The 23,733-nt window shown below is 40.5% G+C and overlaps 1 protein-coding gene across 5 annotated transcripts in view; it reads left to right on the top strand.

Moving 5' to 3' along the window:
• LOC111576155 (septin-9-like) overlaps positions 1 to 14,509 on the top strand; it is a 103,541-nt gene extending 89,032 nt beyond the window's left edge. For all 5 annotated transcript variants that reach the window (XM_023281701.3, XM_023281704.3, XM_023281702.3 and 2 more), the window contains 8 exons: positions 3,232 to 3,360; positions 3,700 to 3,781; positions 4,006 to 4,143; positions 7,681 to 7,798; positions 8,341 to 8,436; positions 8,516 to 8,612; positions 11,407 to 11,458; positions 13,282 to 14,509. In XM_023281701.3, the coding sequence (XP_023137469.1) occupies positions 3,232 to 3,360; positions 3,700 to 3,781; positions 4,006 to 4,143; positions 7,681 to 7,798; positions 8,341 to 8,436; positions 8,516 to 8,612; positions 11,407 to 11,458; positions 13,282 to 13,423 (854 nt within the window). In that variant the 3' untranslated portion in view covers positions 13,424 to 14,509. The remainder of the gene's footprint in view (positions 1 to 3,231; positions 3,361 to 3,699; positions 3,782 to 4,005; positions 4,144 to 7,680; positions 7,799 to 8,340; positions 8,437 to 8,515; positions 8,613 to 11,406; positions 11,459 to 13,281) is intronic.
• The last annotated feature ends 9,224 nt before the right edge of the window (positions 14,510 to 23,733 follow it).

Genomic DNA, 23,733 nt, shown 5'->3' on the forward strand with positions numbered 1-23,733 from the left:
TTTTACAAGTATGTCTACCAAGACATGTGGTCTATACTGCGGTCCAATTATATCCCACATGTTAAAAGTGTTTTAGATCAGTAGGAAAGTTTCTAAAAGTTAAAAATGTGTGGTTTTATCTGGAGGGAAACCATTCACTGACAAAAATTGGGAGGATAAATATATTACTACTCTTCAAGATATTAACGGGGTTGATACAATCCTCAGTTTTCTTTTTTTTTATGTTATTGGGGTTAAAAATTCAAGTATAACCAAAAGTTTGTCATATATTGAGTGTATATGTTGCATTTGGAAATGAAAAAAATAATGATTTAAAAAAACAAATATTTCTGCAACTTGATGCTTAATATGAAGGATTACTGAAATGGAGAGAATGAATTTCTCTATTTGGACTAATAAAATATAACACATACCAGGGGACAGATATGTACATAAAACTTTGACATTACTCATCTGCATCCACAATAAAAGGTTGGACTTTTTACTGTGATTTTTTTCTCTTCCTTATTCTCCAAGCCTTGTCATCATGTGCAGACTCTAAAGTCCCTTTTATAAGTTTTATATTGTCTTATCTCAAAGCTCAGCCAACTATTTGGAGTCCTGTTATTCAGATATGACACTTTTCTCTCTAATCAGGGTTTGACAGAAGTACAGGCCTCCAACTTGTTTTAATAAGCAGCCACACACAGCAGGACTTTAAAACTCTCTTTCTCACTGAGTCCTCTTCACTGTGATCAGACACTTTTTGAAGCAGCAGCTAATTACACACACCTCCGCAGTAGACCATAAAACCCACCGCCTCCCCACCGTTCGCCTCCTCTGGATGGTGTCGCGACACTCGGTCTGTCTCCGTTGAGAAGCAGCCTCGGGGATGAGACTCGGTTGTGTAACGCTGCAGCGGTAAACAGAATTAAACAAACTCGGTTTCCATGTAGTTTTTACTCTCAGGTGTGTTCAGCCACAAGAATGAGAGCAGTGCAGGAAGGATTGATGAGTTTAAACACTGAATGATTGGGTCGACATCTTTATGAGAATTCTCATATCGATGACTAAATGCTGCAGTTGCACAATTAGAAACGATTAAAGCAACGCACTCAGAAACAGAAACAAAAAGATTCAAGAACTTTATTGTCATAAACACAGCAGAAACACAGAGGTTACTATCTTGTGCAATACTGTCATATGTACACAGGCGTTGATACGTGCAAAGACAGGAGATATGTGTAAAATATTGCTATTTATGATATTGCAGGTGAGTCAGTGATTTAGTAGCCTGGTGGCCTGTGGATAGAAACTGTTTTTAGTCTGGTGGTCCTGGCTTTCAAAAGAAAAAGCAGCAGAAATGTTTGCAAAAAGGTTTTATTGATCTGTGGTTTTGAGTTACTTCTGGAGGTCTTTCTCCTTTTTCTGTATCGTTATTATATTTCTGTTAATTTAGTTTCACCGTCTTTTTGAGTCAAGTTTGTCCCCAGATATGTTATGACACAGTTTAAACTCAATGTGCTCTGCTTTGGCCACATGGAGGAGGCAAGTGTGGGATTTTGGCACCACTTCGCTGTTGTGATGGTTGTTAGCGGTAGAATGTTGGACGAAGAAACTTTAGAAAATGCAGCTGCTACAGAGAGTTGAGAGTCCTTCCAGAGAGCTACGGTAGATAAAATGCACATTTATCATGTGGACATGTTGAATCCTTAAACTTAAAGCTGTATGTTTCTGGTTTAGCTGTCCAGGTCCATGTTTGTGTGCTTCAGACTGCCTGAGCATGCGACTGTGTTTGAGAGTGCATCTCCATAAATCAGCAAAGTTCTCGGTGTTGACTTAACCTCGGGTTGAACTGTGAATGGTCTTTTCCCAGTGGGCCCCTGCAAACCCCTCTTCATTAACCCACAGCAGAGTTAGGATGAAGTGCAGAGGTCACAGATGGTCTCATCCATGCAGACAGACTGCTGATGAGTAGAACTTTAGGAGAGCATTACATCACTGTATTACTGCTTTTCATGTAATAATCTGGTCAGACAGTGTCCTGAAAACGTAGCTGTGAAACTAAAGAAGATGCACATTAATCCTCTGAACCTGAAGCAGCTTCTGGGCATTTTTTTCTCATTTTTCACTCCTATATAAAGTCTTTCACTTCTATGGAAACAGCACAGCCATGACTAGAAGAGAGTAATCTAAAATGTATTGTGCAGTTTAACAAAGTTCTAATGCTGTAAATCATACAAAAAGAGAAGAAAACTATTTCTACTGTCATGAAGGATGTAAATTTATCCATGATTGGTGCTCAGAAATTCTACAGAGGAATTAAAAACACTTCAGGAGGCTCAATCTCAAATCATCAAAAGTTCACAACAAATTCTGCTCAACCGTCTCTGATTTATATGAACTTTTATTTGATCAGAAACTATGAATATTTTAATAGTATCTGTGAAATTCTAAAGATTTTGACCATTCGTGTTATGCAGTTCCAAGATTACATTTCATGTTACTACTTACATTTTTAATTTGTTTCATGCATTTATCATCTATCTCCAATCACAGCAGCTCATCTCAAAGCTGCAGCACGCTGGATTAATGTAAACATGTAAATAAGTAAATAACATGTAAATCAACACACACACACGCTCTGATGCAGAGCAAACAAAACAACACACACAACTGCACTCTAGCACTTTAGTTTGAGATCTCTGCCTCATTATTTGTGACTTTTTTCTAATTTTCTCTTGTTTTTTCAAGGTTCACTCATTTTTATAATGTCTTATTTTTATTGTACAAACTTGAGAACCATCACTTTACATTTCACTGCACAGACTATGAGCATGTGACAAATAAAACTATTGAATCTTGAATTTAATCTATCTGCTCTGTGTAAGCACAGCCTGCAGTTCAATCTAGTCCAGCTGAAAAGTCTCAGAATTTTAGTCTCATGACTGATGGCTTTCCAGTTGCACCAAGGAGGACTGAATATTTTTGGGTTTTTTTTACATAATCAGGTTTATTTTTGGCATTTTTTTAAAGAAAACATGTAGAACCTGGGTGATTTGGGGTCAAAGGGTTCAGACAACTGGTTTGCTTTTGCTCTCAGTTCGTCTCTACTTCAACCTGAAATCATCTCGCCGTGGAAAATTATCATTGCACCTCATTGGGATTTGTTTTGGCGCCACTCAGTGAACTGTTGGGTACCTACAAGCAGCAGCAGAAGAGTTTTCTCATTGTCTACCTTTGTGCCCACAGGACAGAGTGGCCTGGGAAAGTCTACTCTGATGAACACACTGTTCAAGTCTAAGGTCAGCCGTAAGTCGGTGCTGGCTACAGCCCAGGAGAAGATCCCCAAGACCATCGAAATCAAGTCCATCAGTCACGGTATGGGCCTCCTCAGCAGCTCCACTCCTTCTGTTTGCAGCCTTTTCTACTGTTTTGTGTCCATCTGTGCTCCACTGCTTGTCTTATCTTATCCTTCTTTCATTACTTTTCTTTCTTCCTCCCTCTAATGCTAGTTTTTATGACCGGTCCTGGTAGCTCTTTATTCCAAACTGTCTCCTCAGATCAGTTTCTGAATAAATTCTGTTCGAGAAACAGTCAGTGGATTTGCAGGATCCTTTTTACTTCAAAAACATTTGGTTTCAATTGTTGAATTTATGAGGCGTTTCTGACGTTAGAATATACACTTTGCTGGCACTGATTCCATGTTTTTCCCTGCAGACATCGAGGAGAAAGGAGTGAGAATGAAGCTGACAGTCATCGACACGCCAGGCTTCGGAGACCAGATCAACAACGAGAACTGGTACGCTGCACTCTTTCACCATCACCACATGAACCAGTGAGGTCTGAAAGGATAACATCTGACCAGGCGCTCCTCCCTTTATCCTCCTTTCCTGTTATCTCGCTTTTCCTGTTCCTACTCTTTTACCCTGTATCCTCACCTCCCTCCTCTACCCCTTCTCTTCCTTTTCTTCCTCCACCTCATGTCCTTCTTTCCTCTCCCCCTCATTGTTCTTTCCCTCCCAGCTGGCAGCCCATCATGAAGTTCATTAACGACCAGTACGAGGCATACCTGCAAGAGGAAATCAACATCAACAGAAAGAAAAGGATCCCCGACTCCAGAGTCCACTGCTGCATATATTTCATCCCTCCCACTGGACACTGGTAAAAACTAAAATAGTTAAATAGATGCATTAGGAAACACTATTTCAGTTGAGTTTCCAAAGCAGTTTCTCTATCATGCTGAGAGCTGTTAAGATTAAAGCTGTTCTTGTGTCTGTACAGTAAATACGAAGCTCCCTGCAGCTTGAAGGCTCCTGTGGAGTTTCCATGTAAACAGATGTCATGCTTATATCCAGTGTGACAGTACCAAACAATTACATCAACGGGAACCTCAATAACTGCTATTGTTACAGACAGTGACAGTGTTTGGCTTGTGCATGTCTGCATATATTGAATGCATTTGTTTGTTCTCATGTCTTTAAACATGCTGCAGAGTCAACTAGAAAAGAACAGAGAGCGTAGTACTCTGCCAAGGCTGCTCATTCCCCCATACGGCATTGTCAGAAATGCAGTATTTTTTGTAGAAATGCCACGTTTGTTTATTAGTTATTGATGATCAGAAATCACAGCATAGAATGTGTTCATTGAATATAGATGTATCCACAAACACAATGACCTCGCACTGAGCACAGACGTGTGTTATGCATGTGTACGTTATGTATGGATACCGAATGGCGTGACTTAAATATGTAGCGGGCGGCGGGAATTGATGGGACTCAGAAACACCCCCACAATTTAATCAGTTGTTCCTTGTATTATTTCCGACAGATAAGTCCTGATAAGTCCTCAGCGGTGGATTGCTAGTGTTGTGACTAAAGGCCAGTGATGTTCAGGCAGCTTTGTCAAACATGTAGTCAAAAATCAATTCTGGAAGGGGCGCTCGTATAGCTCAACGCGTTGAGCAGGTGACCCATGTACAGGGGCTGGTCCCCGACGCAGCTGGCCCGGGTTCGATTCCCGCTCGCGGCCCTTTGCTGCATGTCTTCCCCTGACTCTTCTCCCATTTCCTGTCTCTCTCTCACTGCACCTATCCAATAAAGCTGATAAAAGGCCAAAAAAAATAACTTTAAAAAAAAAAAAAAAAAAAAAAAAAAAATCAATTCTGGATCAAAAGTTGGAGTCTTCAAAAAGTTCTCAAGAAAAAGTCTTCAAGCAGTCTTCAGAGTCTGATGCGAATAATGTTTATTCAATACAGAGGCTGTAAGAACAAACAGGAGCAAAATCTTGAGATTTTAACTGACTCCACAAAGCGTTACATCATCTTCTATAATTATACAAACTTCTCCTAAACACTCCTCTTCTGTTCTGAAAAGCCACAGCCCATCGTCTTAAGACCCAATCAGGATGTGTATGATGTAATCGTATCAAAACTTTAAGCACCTCCTCTTTTTTATTTCTGCTAGGTTAGCATTATTTCTGCTTGGCTCAGGGTGACCTTGGTTCCAGAGGGAGGGCATGCACTTCCGGTCTTAACGCCTCATATGGGCTCCATGGGCTTCCACTGGGTTGCAGCTTTCCACAGGATTATTTAATGTATGCATAAATTCAGTTGAAACATTAGGTCTTCCAATATTATCATTGTTAGCTCTAAAGTCTGATTTACACATCCTTTTCATGTAATTTCATCATTTGTTTAATCTTAAAATGCCACAGCAGTAGTAGGATCGCCATCATGTGATCGTCAGCAGGCAGCTGATGTAGTGTTCACTTGTTGTCATGGTTACAGTGATGCTGTGCTGCTATCTGGCAATGATACAGAAATCTTTAACAAATCCATGGATCCAGACTATAAGCTGCAACACTGCCAGAATCTAATCACTTGGTCCTTGTGTCACTTCTGACCTTCCCTGAAAATATTAATTAAAATCCGTTAGTCCGTTTTAGAGTAATGCTGCTAACAGACAGACAGATGGACAAACCAACGCCGATCGTCACATAAATGTCTCTCCTTTGTTAACCCTCGTATCGAACACACACCCACCGCTACACTTTTCCGCTCCGAACGAGGCAACAGATCCCAGAACTCCATTCCAAAGCACACAGGAACGATGGGCTGCTCTCTCCAGGCCCTGGAGCAGCTCCATGTCCCAAGTTTCTCCCTGGATTTCTTACAAACACACATCTGGCTCTGATCGAATGGCATAATCTGCCCTCCTTCTGCCGATCGGAGCTCAGGGGTTCGGGGGATACGAGCAGCTAGGGGGGAGGATTCACACTGTCTCATGTGTCCATCAAGTGATAGATCCACTGGAGCTTTCTTTTTTAATTGTGTAACTCTAGACCAGAGCAGCGACCGGTCTTGTGAAAATGTCGCAGCAGCTGTGGATGGTCAGGCTCTTCTCAGCACAAAGGCCTGCACCTCTATTAATTTCTGTGTCACGGCCTGTCTTTACTCGGTGTGAATCGGCCCCCTGTCTCCAGCGTTTCATGTGGATCCAACGCTGCAGATGTCACATGACCTGGCCGGCAGCTGCTCAGGGTTCGCCTTAAAAAGCTTAATGGTTAGAGGCAGGAAGGACGACAGAGACACGGAGTCTGAGAGTGTCTGGGTTCATGCAATCAACTCTGCTCTTTTGTCTTTTTCACTGCGCTCATGCTTGAGTGCACACGACTTGCTGTTGACATGGAGCAGTTCCTGTCAGAGATCTGTTAGCCAGGACAGAATCCACAGCTCTAACAGATGCTTTCTGAGGCTGCAGGAAAAGCTCCTGAACGGACGTCCTTGCAGCCTCAACCAGCAGCTGTTCACACATGCTTTAGAATAGATCATGGATAGGACAGTAGATAGTTAGTCATTCCTCCATCTGGGAGAAGCGTTGGGAACCTCTGCCCTCTGCTGGGAGAGTTTTGTGTTGCAGCACGAGTGTCAAACTCATCTTAGTCCAAGGACCGCATTCAGCCCAATTTGATCTCCGGTGATCCGGACCAGTAAAATCACAGCATAGTAACCTATAAATAACCACAAATCCAAATGTTTTCCTTTGTTTTAGTGCAAAAAAGTACATTCTGAAAATGTTTACATTTACAAAACATTATGAACAACCTGAAATTTCTTAAGAAAAATAAGTTAAACTTCAACAATAGTGAACCTCAGTTTATCATTTACACATCACAACTTACAGATCACAGAGTGTCTACAAGTTAGATTATGTTTCTTTTTTTCTGACAAATTAGTAAAGGTAATTTGTCAGAAAAAAAGAAACGACAACAAAATGAACATAATGAATCTGCTATGAACATCTACAAAGACAAAACTTTCAGTCGCAGGTATCTGGAACTGAACAATCTACTGTTTTACTTTATGATCAAAACAACTTGTCAATATCTAGAAATTATTTGAAATTTACATTAAGTTCCACATCTGTGTAGTGATCCTGACACCAGACCAAACTATCTAAAGTTGTAACTTTTATGGAAAAACGTTAAGTTATCCTCCTGTCTTGCAGATGTAGAAAATTTATACATAAAAAATACATTAAGAAATTGTGGCAGTACAGTGGACAATTTTAAAAGAGCAGTTACTTTTATTGAAAAATTGCAGTTAATGTTTTCTCCCGGGCAGGTTTTGGCCTGTATGTTTGACACCCCTGTGTTACAGTTTAATGTTCATACATCAAATATCATCTGTTTCCTTCTCAGTCTGCGGCCTCTCGACGTAGAATTCATGAGACGCCTCAGTAAAGTGGTCAACATCGTCCCGGTCATTGCCAAGGCAGATACGCTCACGCTGGAGGAGAGAGACTTCTTCAAAAAGAAGGTCAGAACAGTTTCTCCTCCTTACTTTCCAAAACCTTACTTTAACTTCAGAATGGTAGTGTACATGAGTTAACGTTGCTCTAAATGAATTAAAGTTACTTTATATTAGTTATAGTTCATATTATTAGTGAAAGTTGTTTTTAATGAGTTAAAATAGTTTTGAATGAGTTAAAGTTGCTCTAAAATGACTCAAAGTTAACTGCTTTTCTTTCAAAAATAAGGACATTTCTAAGTGACCCTAAACTTTTGAACAGTATTGTAATTAATAAAGCTGCTCTGTTGTGTGTTTTTACTGGCATCGTCTTGAAGGATGTCCCTCATTAGTTCAGCTGATCAGGTTTATGCATCCATCTTGTGATACTTTCTGCTTTGTTTGTACACATGCAGCGGTTCACAACTAATCCCAAACTCTGGGAGCAGATTAGTTTTAATCTGCACGTATTTGATGTCTCTTCAGGCTGCAGCGGACATGTTCACCTAATTACTCCTGTAACTAAAGACCTCGGTTTGGGCTAAAGATTTGTTGTGTTTGGCTCTCACCAGATCAGGGAAGAGCTGCGAGCCAATGGGATCGATGTTTACCCGCAGAAGGAGTTTGACGAAGACGCAGAGGACAGAATGATTAACGAAAAGATCAGGGTGAGGCGGCGAATCTGACAGGTCTGTTTTCTAACACGCTGAATGATTTCTAACTCCACCGTGTGCTTCCTTTGAGCAGGAAATGATCCCGTTCGCTGTGGTCGGCAGCGATCAGGAGTATCAGGTCAACGGCAGGAGGCTGCTGGGGAGGAAGACCAAGTGGGGAACTATTGAAGGTACAACTCTTAAAGTCTCTCTCTGTTGTTTTTTTATTTAACATAAGACAAGATAAGTCTTTAGAAATAAACCAAAATATGCTGGTACAAGTACTAGTTATAGAAATAACAGTATTGCACATGCCAGTGATATTTCACAGATTATTATCTACACTACAGGCCAAACGTTTGGAAGCGAGATCAAGTCTGTACAAAAGGAAAGATCATAGTCTCATTGGTGTACTTCACAGCAAAATAAACCTGATTATTATGTAAAGAGCCACCTCATCAGAATACATTTTTACTGTAATTATCAGGTATTTATATCTTGTTTCTTTACTCAGCTGTTTCTTTCAAGTCATTAGAGATCTGGACACAGTTCTGATTTATTGTTTTTTTATGCAAACTCTCAAAAGCCAAAGAGCTAAAATGAATGATGCAAACTGTGATTTGTTTTTTTTAAACTTGTGCACTGAAGTCTTGTAAATCATCTCAACCCTAAAACTAAGCCCTTCTGTTCTTTTGTTAAGATTTATTCAGGTAACATCAATGTATACCTAAAGGTAAACTGAGGAAAATAGTGCATATCAATGAAAGCAAAGTCTGATCCTGCAGTAAATACATCCCAGAATCCATAGAATTCATACTGGTTTTTAAGAAAAACATTGTGGAGAGAAACTTGAAGCTGCTTCCAAATGTTTGACCTGCAGTGTAGCTTGTACATAAGTAGAAAGTACTGATGTAGCATATGCTTTAGTCTATTTATCCTTTACAGGATTTATATTTATGATAGCCTTTGAGCACAGCAGTATGCACAGAGTTCACCTGGAAGTGGCTCTGTTAGGAAGAAAAGGAATAAAAGGTCACAGTCAGTCTGTTCTAAAGCTGCTTTCAGTTTCCACACTGCTGCCATGAGTCTACAGAGGCCTTATTTGTTTACTTCCTCTCCAAATCTCCCCTTTTGTATTGCAAAGAACAAGCACACTGTAGTGGCTCACACTGGAAGGGAGAAATTTTATTTAAAATCCAGTGATTTTACATGTCAATTAATGGTTGATTGTGTTGTTTGTTTTCAGAGTTTTTCAGCTTCACCTGCTGGGAAATCTTATCTCACTCCTTCTTTGTTAACATTCATTTCTACTGTAGAATCGGGCATTCAATATTTAATTATGTTATCCACTCAGACAGGAGGCTCCACCCTTTTATCGGGTGTCTCATAGAGGAAGTTTCATTTCCTGCAGTGTGTGCTGTGCAGACACACACTCATGTCTGCTGGGAATATTTTATTCTTATCTCTTTAAAAGACTCGGAGTGTATGAAGTCAGGAACAGAGATGTGCAGTTGGTGTTGATGACGTGCAGGAGTGTCTGCAGGGACGATTAGATCACTGCCTCCACCTGCTGGACAGTTCAGGAAACTCAACACGAAGGAGACAAAACAAAGCTCACAGCGCTCACACTTAACTGTTTTAACCTTCTGAAACACAAACAGTTTCTGGATGTGTTTACTCCTGACACGTTTTTCCTCATTTTTCACTGCAATATAAAGTCCTGCATCTTTATAGAAACAATAAAACCATGACTAGAAATAGCAGAACTCAAATGTAAAAACTCTGGTAGATAACTGTGGCTCTACATCAGGAGTGTCAAACTCATCTTAGTTCAGGGCTGCATTCAGCCTAATTTCATCTCCAGTGATCTGGACCAGTAAAATCACAGCATAATAACCTATAAATAACCACAACGCCTAATGTTTCCTTTGTTTTAGTGCAAAAAAAAGTACATTCTGAAAATGTTCACATTTAAGGAATTATCTTTTTACAAAACATCATGAACAACATGAAGTTTCTTGAGAAAAATAAATTCAATTTCAACAACATTCAGCCTCAGTTTATCATTTCCACATTACAACTTCCAGATCACAGAGTGTCTACAAAGAAACACAACATTTAGTCACAGCTATCTGGAACTGAATGATATAGCATTTTACTTTATGATCAAAATGACAAAAATCAGACAAGAAAATACAAAAAACAACGAAAAGACAAAATATTACAAAAATGAGACACAAAGTGACAAAAAAATGGACAAATGACACAAGCAAGACAAAAAAAGGCACAAAATGACAAAAATGTGAGACAAACGACATGTCAGACAAAAAAATAACAATAAACAACAAAAATATTACAAAAATTAGACACAAAATGACAAAAGAACAATGAGAAATCTAGTATTTTACTTTATGATCAAAACAAAGAAATTATTTTAAATTTGTAGTTTTGCAAATTTACAATCTGCAGTTAATGTCTTCTCTGTAATTTTTACACTTTACAACCCTCAGGAGGGCCGGTTTTGGCCCGTGGACCACATGTTTGACAGCCCTGCTCTACATACTATAGATATTTCACTATATAGTTTTTAATCAGTTGCTATACTTGTCTCATATCAGCTCTGTGTAAACACTGCCTGCAGTTCAGCCGAGAAGTTCCAGAATTTTTATCATGTGATGCTGATCACAGCTGAATCACAAATAGCTTCTCAGTTGAGCCGACGAGTGCAGAATGTTTTACTTTAGAGAAAACGGTTCATTTTTGGCAGATTTTTAACTGATACATGCAGAATAAAGGGTGAAATATCACTAAGGTTTCTGACAGCTGTTAATTACAGATTACTTGTTCAAAGGCTGTTTGAAAGTCAGAAATCTTACGGTTCTTTAGTTAAATTTTTTTTTTTTTTTTTTTTTTTTTACAGTTTTTGGCTCTAATAAAACTCCCTTTTGATTCTGTGTAATAACTCCACACTTGTCTCTCCTGCAGTTGAGAACATCGCTCACTGTGAGTTTGCCTATTTACGGGATCTCCTCATCAGGTGACTTAGTTTTGTTTTTCTTATGACATCTGAAAACTATCTGCTTTGAATAATCATATGTCTCTGTGATGGTTTTTTTCGACTTAAAATCTAAAAATCCAGTCTATGAATCTATATAGAACTAATTTTTTTGTGTGTGTACAAGATGTATCCTATTTAAATTTGTGACAGATTTTCAACTCAATTTAAAAAACTTATATTTAAAGCATGTAGAGGAGTTGGACACTGAGCGGTATGTGGTAGGTAAAATAGGATAAACTAAATTTACAATGGAATATGCTAAGATGAGAATAAAGTAGAATATGGTTTGACAACAAATAATGTACAAAAGGTGCTGAAATGGTCCAGAGCTGCACATGAATATAGCAGCGTGGGAAAAACAGAATCACAGTATTTACATGAGCTGTAATTTAAGGTGGACTGAACATAAATAACTCCAGTGCAAGTCTGTGACATATGGAATACACATCTATTAATAATACATATATTGCTATTATTATATATGTCACGTTGCACACATAGCCATAGAAACAGCAGCTGAATGGTAGGGCAGCTCTTTCTTTGTGCACACAGAAGAAATTCAGGCCCAGTTTTGCAAGTTTTTGGTCATAAATGTATCAGAATCTCAAGACATAATTGCAGGAAAAACAGAATTGAACAGCAAATTTATGCAGAATATAATGCAAGTAAAATACAAGCTGCTGCAGACAGCGATACTGATTATAAATGGAGAATATCTGTTCTTTCAGACGCATTTGTCACATTTCTGTAGGTTACATACTGGACCAGGATCAGCTTCCAAACTTGATTAAATGATCTTATATTAAAATATAAGATGCGTGCAAAAGGCAGTGTCCCTAAGAAATGTTTCCTTTGCACCAGATCAACTTAAAAACAGTCTTTTATGGCCAAACTGTGCACATAAATAGCAAAAAGCAGCGTTTATTTTCAGTGAATGTTGTTGCCAAGCGTGATCTTTGGTCCGTCTCTTCTGCTGGTTTGTCTTTAGGATCCTCCTGAAACTCATGGGTTTCTTTTAATTTTTTTCTCTCATTTTTTAAGTCGCAATTTTGAAGGCCTATAAATACTTGAAAACACGTGAAACTTTGCACACACATCAGGGACTGACAAAAAATGAGATATTTTATGGAACTTGCATAGGTGTGAGTCAAAATGGCTCCATAGCACCACGTACAAAATTTCAAACAGGCTCTACAACCAGGACGTGTCACCTCCAGCTATGAAACTTGGTAGGAATATGTAACTTGTCACGATGCACAAAAATGTAATAGACAACCATACCTAAAACACAACAGGAAGTTGGCCATTTTGAATTGTGTGTCATATTTTGGACCATTTTGGACCTTTTTTTGCACATTTTCAAAGCTATAAACTCAAACAGGGTAACCCCAACAGAGCTCATATTTGGTCAGGATGTACACCAGGCATGGGTGATGAAAATTTGTCAAAATGCTCCACAAAAGTCTGAGGGTGTGGAAATGGCAGCTGGTGGAATTTCAACAATTCACCATGAAACAGGAAATGCTAACTAGCCTGTACGTGCTCCAATCTGCCTCAGACGTTACATGTGTGATCAGAGTCCAGCCCTGATGGCATATCAGGCCGGTATACAGTCACAGTGATAACGCCACCTGGTGGACATGAGTAGCTTTGATAGGTCGGCATCAAAAAGGCCACAGGCCAAAATACCATCCCAGTCGCAGCACCTCCTCGTAGACATGCTTGGATTCGCTGACCAGCAGGGATGCAAGGACCCATTCAGCGCTGCTTGCAGCTTTAATTGGTTTTTTTTTTCTTTTTAGGACCCATATGCAGAACATTAAGGACATCACCAGCAGCATCCACTATGAAATGTACCGCGTGAGGCGCCTCAATGAGAACAACACGGTGGTGGCTCACGCCAACGGTATCCCAGAACACCATCTGGCGGCCCACGAGATGTAGACGCCGACGAAATTCGTTCACTATGAGACTTTGATCGACAGTCTTCCCTCCACTCCAGCTCCCGTCTCACTGTTGGGATAGAAACTTAAAGGACTTCACGTTCAGCGACTTCCGGCGGCTGAATAAACTGTTGGCGTCAGTTTAGTGCCTCTTTAACGAACCCTCTCCCCCGAAGACGAGTTTAACCTTTCACAATGTGCTGCAGCTTGATCTTTACAGTTAGCATCCGTGGTGCCAAAAATCCCAGTTTCTACCAAACAACACGTCGCTTTAATCAGTAACGTATTAAACTCGTCCACTTTTTCTCTTTACATGTTTTTTAGCAGGGCTTTTTAGGAATCTGTGCACAGTTTTTATGCACACACGTCTGCCAACATGTGTGAAAAGTGAAAATACTCATTATTGCATTTGATCACTACATTGTCTGTGTTTGAAAAGCCTGTTTGAGGAGTGCAGGTCTGTTTCTCTCTTCATAGTTAAAATTAAAAGGTTATCGAACAGCACATCATATGTTTGACTTTATTTTTTGTCACAACCTGTGTTTTGCTTCGACTGTTCTATGTTCATGTTAAATATGGATGAAATATGGATTCCCATTTATACATGTCTTTGTTTATTAATAGAAATATCTTAAGAGTGGTTTAAGATGGAAAAAAATGTATTTATGCACGATGTAAAATGTGAACGTTTGTCATAAATTGTGGTCCATTTATTCAGAAATACATTCAGGCAGTCACACACGTACGTTTCCAGCTTTTAGGCCCATCAGTGCCTTATTTATTGGAGAATGTTTTGCTAGCAGTTGGCTGAAACTGGAAAGAGAGCAGTTTGGTTTGAGCCAGGTCGACCACATTTAGATGTTTTTTGGTCCCTTTAAAATCTAGTCTTCCATAAAAATCCTTCACCTTTTTTCTATCTTCCATAACGAGGATGTTTGTCTCATATATAATTCCCTAAGCTGTCACTGTCCTGCTCTGTCCTGTATATTCGTCTGTGTTCTGATACATTTTTGTACTTGTATTATTGATAACAAATTTTCCTTTATCTTATTTTAAAAGAAATAAAGATTGACGTTTTAAATATTTACTTTTTCTACAGTTTCTCCTTTAAAACTCTACTGTTTCTTCATCCGTACATTTGACATGTCCATCCTGCAGTAAATCTGAGGATTTTAGGTTGTTTCCTCCCCACAGCATCTAATCACAGGTGTAATTCACTTACTGGAGCACTTTCATTGCCGCGTCATTAAGCTTTTCCTTGATTAGCCTCTGAAATCAATATGGCTGCCTACCAGGTCAGTGCATCGCTGATTAGCGCTAATTACTAGAATGCATGAGTGAATCTTTTCTTTTCGGTGAAAGACGGAAGAAGACGAGTCGTCAGGATCGGTGCAGATGACAGATGAGATATCAGAGCGACAGGATGCGGATCTGAGCTAACATGCTAATGTCAAGAAAAAACAGCTGCAGGTTGTGATTTTTCATATTTTTGTTATATTTTTTATTAAAGAATGTTTATAACAAGCACACACACAGATCAAAATAAATAACAGTAAAATCCCACCCTTAAAAAAACAACGAAAAAGCACAACATTAACACCAACACCAAGCGCTGCAGTTTTTTTACACATAGTAATTATATAGACGTATAAAACCACCCATCTATCCGTCTGGCAGACTTCTAATAACGAATATACAGTACTCCCTAAAAGGAAACAGTTAAAGGGAGCAGTTAGAAGTTAAAACTCAACAAAGGCAAAGTCAAAGTCCTTGTAGTAAAGTGTGCATCGGTTACCAGACTCTCCAGAAGTCTTCAGATGTATCATTCAGATTATAAGTCAGTTTTTCCAGCTGTGATAACCACAGATCAGCTGTAGGGACTTGATGTGCAGGTATTGGTTGTGTTTTAGTTTTTACTACATACTGTCTATGTGACGAACTCATGCATCAACAAATCAGATACTTAGCCCCACTGGCCGGCTGCAGGTCATCGGACTTTTGGACATTGAGCTTGAACGTGATTAAACTTAAACTGACAGTGGGACAATAACGAGCGCTACAACTTTTCACTGGACTTTTACCGATTGTTGCATCGTCTCTGGCCATTGTTGGACAAACGTGGACGTTCTGGCCAGCTTCTGGATCTCGTGTGGACTTACTGCCTTGCGCTTTAGTGAAGTGGGATTTTGCGTCAGCTGAGGATGACTCCAAGTTTAGTGTTCTAAAAGTGGGACACTCCAGAGGCTGGATCAGGAGAGAATCACATCTGTAGTTGAAGAGGTTCAGGACGGAGATTACGGATCATCACTGATTTGAGGTCCGCTGATGGATGAAGATGGAGGCTGCAGAGGACGAGGGACGCTGCCTCTCTAAAGATGCTGAGGAGGAAGCCGCCCACTGATGTCTGCAGGAACGTTTCTTTCACACGATATGATCTGTTTGTTGATTTACTGCTTGTTTCATGTGGTTTTCTCTGTTTAGTTCAGAAAGAAGACCCGCCTGATCTCATAGAGCGCATCCATGTTGATCGACTACCGCAGCTCCTTAAATGAACACCTTTGCACTTGACACACAAAAAATAAAAAATTCCTATCACCTCCTGCACTGCCTGTATTTACTACAGTCCTACAGACCAAAACCATACCTAAACTACTCCAGAAAATAAAAATACAAGACCCGGCCTAGACAGTCTAAAACCAGTCCTCAGCCAGGACTAGATCCAGTGAAAAGAAAATCCTAAACCAACTTTAAATCCGAACCAAAACCAGAAGAACCAATACTGAAACCAAACTTAAACCAGTCCCAAGAAAGTCCAGAACCAGTCCAACATAGTCTTAGTATACTGGACTGGTTCAGAAGCACTTCTAGAAAGCCCCAGAGCATGATACTGCCACCACCATGCTTGATGGTAGGTTTGGTGTTCTTGGAGTTAAAGGCCTCACCTTCTCTCTTCCAAACATATTTCTGCTCAGTTTTTGTTTCATCTGACCACAGAACTTTCCTCTAAAAGGTCTTTTCTTTGTCCATGTGATCAGCAGCAAACTTGAGTGGAGCTTTAAGGTTCTGCTTCTAGAGGAAGAACTTCCTTCTTCATGGAGCTCATCAGCTCATGTTGATGTAAAACCCTGTGGACACTGACAGCTGTGTTCCAGCAGCTTATCATTCAATCAGACCTGCTTTTTGATCATTCTTGGTTGACTCTTGACCATCCTGACCAATGGTCTCTCAGCAGCAGGTGATAGTTTGTGTTTTTTCCTGATGGTGGCAGTAACAACTGGACCATGAACTTTATACTGGCAAAGAGATGATTTTGGATCTCAAGCTGCTTTGAAATGACTCCAAGTGACTTTCTGACTTGTTCACATCGATGATTTGCTTTTTCAGATCTGTGAAGCACCACAGACTTTCCAACTGTAGTGTTTGTGGCAGAGTTAAATAAGTATATTAAATGCACTCTATTTAAATTTGCTCAGAGGAGTCACCAGCTGTAGTCAATTGTAATCACTCATAAGATGTTAAGAGGCCATGACACTAAGAAAATTTGATTAACACAGCTTTCTACATCACCAAAACTGATTATTCAAGTTGCAGTATGTATATGTTTGACCCAACAGATTTCCAGAAGATCTATAATAAAGTTGTGAAAGATCCAAATTGCATGATTATTTCTTGTTACAAAGATGTGTTTCAATCATTCCATCATAGAAAATTTAGAGTTTTCGGAATTATTTGAAACTCAAGGCTGCAGTAATGTACATGCGTGGTCTTTAGATGTGCATGTAAACTTTTGTTCACAACTGTGGATCATAAGAACATATTCAGCATCGACGGTGTGAGGAGAGTCCATTCATTTGTCTAGTAATTCATGAGCTCTCAACTAAACAGGGCTTTCAGGCCTCAACACCTCCCGCTGGTCTTGTGAAAGCTTCACTCATCAAAGTCAACAAGAAGGAGCCTCATGTGGCGTTACACTGTGTACAGTGAATCATTAATCCATTACTGAGACAAATGGGGAGTAAACATAAAACATAGGAGACATCTAGAGCCAGAAACACCTGCAGAGAGCTCAGTAAAAGAAGTGAAGTGGAAAGAATGATAGAAAAACTGAAGACAACCACAAGAAGAGGATGCAGACATGATTTTGTGACTAAATGTTTACTTCTCAGAAATCTCTGTGATTTTGAGTTGGAGACTCAGATGGGTTGGTTCAGTAAGGTTTACTGTTATCAAGAGAAGTGACACCAACAGAGCAGCAGTGTGGTTCAGGATGCAATCATTTCTTGTTGAAGAAACCCTTGGACACGCAAGTCTTGGTTTGTCTTCCAAGCTGTTGATTCGTCAGTATTTCTGCAGAGTGTATCCAACTGCTAAAGGACTGCATCTGCACTTCCTGGCTATCTGGCAGCAGCTGGACCCTTCCTGGGTGAGAATCTGTATCTTCAGGTGTGTTTCCTGTCTTAGGTTCTTTGTTTTATCCATTTTTGTCTCTGAAGAACTTTCAAATGTGCTGCTTTATATAGACACAAAGCATGGCAACAAAACTAGTGTCTTTTAATAAAAAGCTTCATTAGTGGATCACTGGAACCAAAATGACCCAATACTCAAATTGTCTTATGTTTTTTATGGAACCAATCAATTTAATTATTTAATTGCTTTTTTAAGGATTTGTTTCGTATTTTGACTGTCACTGAACTAAAAACATTGCACTTGAAGACCTTAATGCAATATTTCATAAATGCATGGGGTGTCCGAAGACTTTTTGCTGTATTACAACGTTTCTGAAACACTTAAAGAAATTGAGACCACTTTTGGAAAACGGTTGCATTTTTTTTGGAAAGGGTGGACATTTATGGAAAGTGTAGAGGACATTTTTAGTGAAATGAAGATGTTTCTGTTTAACAGTAAGTACTGGCACTGGCTGTGCGTCAGAAGAACAATGTGATTGTCTTGTGGAAGTTCAGCGAGGTCAAGAGAGTGAGGAAGCAGAGAGACACACTGGAGACTCAGATGACTGAGGTTGTAAGTTTTACTGATATCAGGAGAAGTGACACTGACAGAGCAGCAGGGAAAGAGTCATTTTTCTTCACAGTCTCATACTTGGACCGAAAAAACTTTAATGTGACATTGTTTGTTGTTCACGAGAACGTGCAGATGCTCATCAGAGGTCAAATTCTTACAGCAAAGTTAACATAATCATGTGGCCTGACACGTCACAGCCAGCTTTCCCATTGTTGAAATGAAATTAAAGCTTCGATGTCTGTTTTTAAAAAACGTATATGCATATAATCCCCTCTTCCTGATGCTAATCACTTCGAAATGGCGACTCGCTGCATCGATCCTCAAAATGGCGTCTGCCGTGCCCCATCTTCCCCAGCGTTCAGATGGAAACACCCACAGTCGTGACCCTCCAGCAAACCTGAAGTCTTCGTCTCCTAATCCTAGACCCCCACACTCACATCTTCTCCCTCCATGTCCCCCTCGGGAACAAACGGCAGAGAAGCAGCTGCATCGTTCGGCCGTGAGCTCGTCGCCTCCCTGCATGCCACCCAGCAGACATCTTGTTGGCACCCACCCAGCGCTGCACTGCCCGCCTTAATGACATTCATTAATGAGCTCCATGCTTTATGGATACTAATGAAGTTGGCGACTCAAAGAGAGAAAGACTCTGTTTGTTTTGCACATGTGGAGTTGTGTTTTTCAGATATATTTTGTCTGACATATCTGCTTGAATGCATGTTTCATACAGTGAGTCTGCTGCAGATGTTTTAATGCTCGCCGACAACTCAACAGCTTTGCAGACGTGTCACCCACATTCACACAGTTTTACTTGGGCATTAATAAATACAGGCGGCTGGCTGGTCAGACCTGGCACAGAGTGATGGATGGCACCTATCAGAGCAGAACAAGCCCTCTGGACACCAAGCATTTTGACGAATGCTCATCCTGGTTAATGTACATGAATATGCAGGAGAAGTCATTGTCATGTAGTATTTAACATGGATTTTTTTGTCCTTTTTCAACAGCTCCACTAAAGCGGCATGCTCTGTTGTGCAGCATTTGTTTGCATCACAGCTCATCTGCATGGAGTCAGCATGCCACCAATTAACACCTGTTTGTACAGCTATTTAGCATCGCATTATTTTTTCCTCCTCTGATTCATTAATTAACTAACTTGACTGCAAAATCCGTGCAGATTTTTTGGGCCACTGTGACGCTACACATGTGGGTGATCATGTTGTGCATATATTTGTTTTTTTGTCAGTGTGTATTTACGCTTCTCCCTCGCCTGAGTTGGTGTTTGCCCCCATTTGTCTCCTCCTTCCCCCATCTGCTTCCTCTTCTCCTTTGTTGGCAGACTCCTCACCTTCTCCTCCTCCGTCCGTCCTTATTCCTCCTTCCGATGTTGGTTTCCACCCTTTGCTCTTGGCTCTGTGCCAGGCTCTCAGACACGTCTGGGGGAGGGGCGGCTGTATGCAAATGATCCGACTTTATGCAAATCGGCCCCGCTGTTAATTAAAAGTCAGCTGCAAATTCAATTAGCCGACTGAACGGGGAGGGAGGAGGCTGGTTGCTAAATGTCATGCAGGTCCGGAGGAAAACTTTCCCGAAACAGTGTGTCGGTGAGGATTCAGGGGGAAAAAACAAAACAAAGGAATAAAAATGGGAGGAGAGGGGATTTAAAATGGTGACATTCTTGTGGGAATAAACTCCTCAGTCTGTGTAGCTGCTCATTGTAAAAGGCTGTATTAGCATGCTGCTGTATATGCAACACTAGCTGACATACACGCTGTTAGAAACCATTAGAGACACAGGGAGGAAAAGATCCCGATAGAGAAGGTGAGACAGAGACGAGAGCTCCTGCATCTGGCTAATTACTGTAAGTAATTAAACTGGTCGCAGATGTATGTCAACGATTATGCTTCTGTTGCGGAGATGAATGGGAACGAATGAATATGAGCGCTTGTAGCTGCACGCTTTTGCATTTAATACATGTCAATATGGAATCTGTAGGCTTTATGAAACGTAATTTCTGTGAACAAAAAAAGAGCAGTTTGTGTTGTAAGAAGTTAGTTTGAAGTTGGGGTTTACTGTCGTGGTCAACAGATTTAACGAACCTAATTGTCTGAAGATTGTCAGTCATCCAGGACGAGGTAATTGTTGGAGCTTCAGTGAAAATCTCTCATCCATGGCTGTATATTCCGGAACTCTCCATTAGTCAGTTAGAACTGAAGAAGCCTCTTGGGTGAAGGTGAAACATCTGCAAGAACCTACAAGAGAACTCCAGTTTATTTCAACTGAAGCTCCGACAACTAACCTAATTGTTTTTTTTGATCAAAAGCTCCAACAACTGGAGATTATTACTGTGCCAAGGAACACAGTGGAGACAGAAAGACAGAAAGGCAGACAGAAAGGAAGGAAGGAAGGCTGGCAGGCTGGCAGGTTGGCAGGCTGGCTGGCAGGCAGGCAGGCAGGCAGGCAGGCAGGCAGGCAGGCAGGCAGGCAGGCAGGCAGGCAGGCAGGCAGGCAGGCAGGCAGGCAGGCAGGCAGGCAGGCAGGCAGGCAGGCAGGCAGGCAGGCAGGCAGGCAGGCAGGCAGGCAGGCACTTTATTAATCCCGAGGGGAACTCAAGTAATGTGACAATCGGCGTTGGTTTGTCCGTCTGTCTGTTAGCCTCATTATTCAAAAACAGATTTGGATGAAATTTCCAGGGAAGGTCAGAAATGACACAAGGACCAAGTGATTACATTTTGGCAGTGATGCAGCTTATAGTCTGGATCCACGGGTTTGTTAAAGATTTCTGTATCATTGTGAAATAGTGGCACAGCGTCACTTTAACTATGTACTTGACTATAGTCATTTTGGACTATTTTGAGTCATTTTGGCATTTTTTTAATCATTTAAGACACATCTCTTACCATTTTGGACAAGTTTCAAATAATTTTAGGCCAATTCTGAATAATTTTTGAATCAATTTTGGACATCTTTCAGTCATTTTAGAAATTTTCAAGTCATTTCACAATTTTAGTGTCTTTCAGGACATTTTTCAAGTTATTTTGGTTGTTTGAGTCATACTGACCACTGGATGATTTTGGACACATCTTGAGTTATTTTGGACAAGTTTCGAATCATTTGGAACACATTTTAGTATTTTAGGACATGTTTTAAGTTATTTTGGATATTCTTTAGTCATTTTAGACATGCTTTTGAGTAATTCTGTGAACACTACATCAGCTGCCTGCTGATGATCACATGATTGTGATCCTACTACAAATCCACCGCTGAGGACTTATCAGGACTTATCCATCAGAAATGATCCAAGGAACAACTGATTAAATTGTGGGGGTGTTTCTGAGTCCCATCAATTCCTGCCGCCTGCAACATATTTAGGTCACGTGATTCAGTATCCGTACATAACGTACACATGCAGAACACACACCAGTGTTCAGCACAAGGTCATTTTGTTTGTGGGTACATCTATATTAAATGGACACATTCTATGTTGCTGTGATTTCTGATCATCAATAACTAATAAACAAATGCTGCATTTCTGACAATGCCATACGGGGGAATGAGCAGCCTTGGAGGAGGACTGCACTCTCTGAGTGCTTTCTTGTTTATGGCGTAAACAGAATGACAGATTTGTAGTAGATGTGCAGGTTTCAAGGCATCACATGGCAACACAAGCAAACATAATTAGAATTTTCTTCTTGTCCTGGTTGCACCAACAACACTGGAGGTTTGATGGGGGAGCGCCATGGTAACCAGCTGGTGTGATGGATGGAAGTAAGTTTAGGAAAAACAGAAGGAATGAAGACGGACTGGAAGGGATTCAGCTCGAGAGATGGACGGAGGAGGGAGAGCGCTGATGTGTGACTTTCTGGGGAATTTCCTTTAAGTTAACAGCGGAGGATAAAGAGCCTGTAGTGAAGTGAGAAACTCGATATTTCCCATAATTGTGTGGATGGAAGGTTCCGGCTCTGGCTTGTCCTCAAGAGGACTCTCCGATCAATACGCTGCTCAAATCCTGGCGTGTTTATCACGTTGTCAGCTGAAGTTGTGGTTGCATTGGATAATATGTTTTTAGTCCAGGGGAAAAAACATTACAGACAAATGCACAGATACTTCCTCCAAAATCTGACTTTTGACTTATTGAAAATTGATTTTAAAGGTGTAGAGAGTTACAGCAGTTAAATGCAATCCTCCAGAGAAAAGTAAAACTACTTTTTGGTCCTCTTTAGTCATGTTCGCATCAAAATATGTAGTAATCGAAGAGCTGTACCAACATTGAGAGCTTTTATCCAAAAAAAAAATACTTTGTCTCAATGTGGAATTGCTTGTCAAAGAGAACATGCTGGACATTAAGGAATTTGGAGACTTAATGCAGCAATCAGAGGTCTAGTTTGCCTTTGCTGAGCTCATCTGTAGAGCTGTATGTGTGTGTTTGTGTACATCATCTGTATGCAGGACCGAACACACACTAAAAGATCCAATCAGAGTGTATGCGCCTGGGGAAAATCCTAAATGTGTTTGTGTCGAGAAGACATGCTGGTGTTTGCCTTTCCTGCTCAAGTCCCCTGAATTCCATCAGCGATAAGCGAATAAAACCAGCCAGCAGTCTGGAAAAAAGAGGGTTTTAAAGGCAGTTTGATGTGTGCAGCCAGGTGAGATAGCAGGTGAATAGCAATGGAGGGTGAGGATGCAGATGTCAGAGCGGAAAATGGAAAGGTTGTTCATAAACACAGAGGGGAGAAAGAGTGAGGTTTGTATGTACATGCAGCGAAAAGCAGTAAGCAGTTCTAGGAGAGCGTGGGTCATGTAATTAGGGTCCGAGCACCGACGGTGCGAAGACCCTATTGGAATGCAAGGAATTATTATTATTAGGGTCCGAGCACCAACGGTGCGAAGACCCTCTTGGAATGCTAGGGTTTATTAGGGTCCGAGCACCACGAAGTAAAAAGTAAAAGCAAAGTAAAAGCAAGTAAAAAGAAAAGCAGCACTCAGTGCACAGATATAAATAGATGCTTTCTCCTTAGAGAAGAAATAGAAATGCTTGTAAAAAAAAAAATCCTGTGAAATTGCACATATTGACTTATTTACATTTTATTGCAGTTACTTCATGGGTGATCTGAACTACTGGGAGCAGGCTTGATTGAACACAGTCTGACTGCTGCAGGAAGGAAGGACCTCCTTCAAACATCGTGGGTGAAGCAGTCTGTCCCTGAAGGAGCTGCCGGTGATGGTCCTGTTTCCTGCAGGGGGTGGGAGATGTCCTCCATGATAGACAACAGCTTTGTCATCATCCTCCTGTCT

Source organism: Amphiprion ocellaris, chromosome 19, assembly GCF_022539595.1.
Source record: "Amphiprion ocellaris isolate individual 3 ecotype Okinawa chromosome 19, ASM2253959v1, whole genome shotgun sequence".
NCBI classification, from domain to species: domain Eukaryota; kingdom Metazoa; phylum Chordata; class Actinopteri; family Pomacentridae; genus Amphiprion; species Amphiprion ocellaris.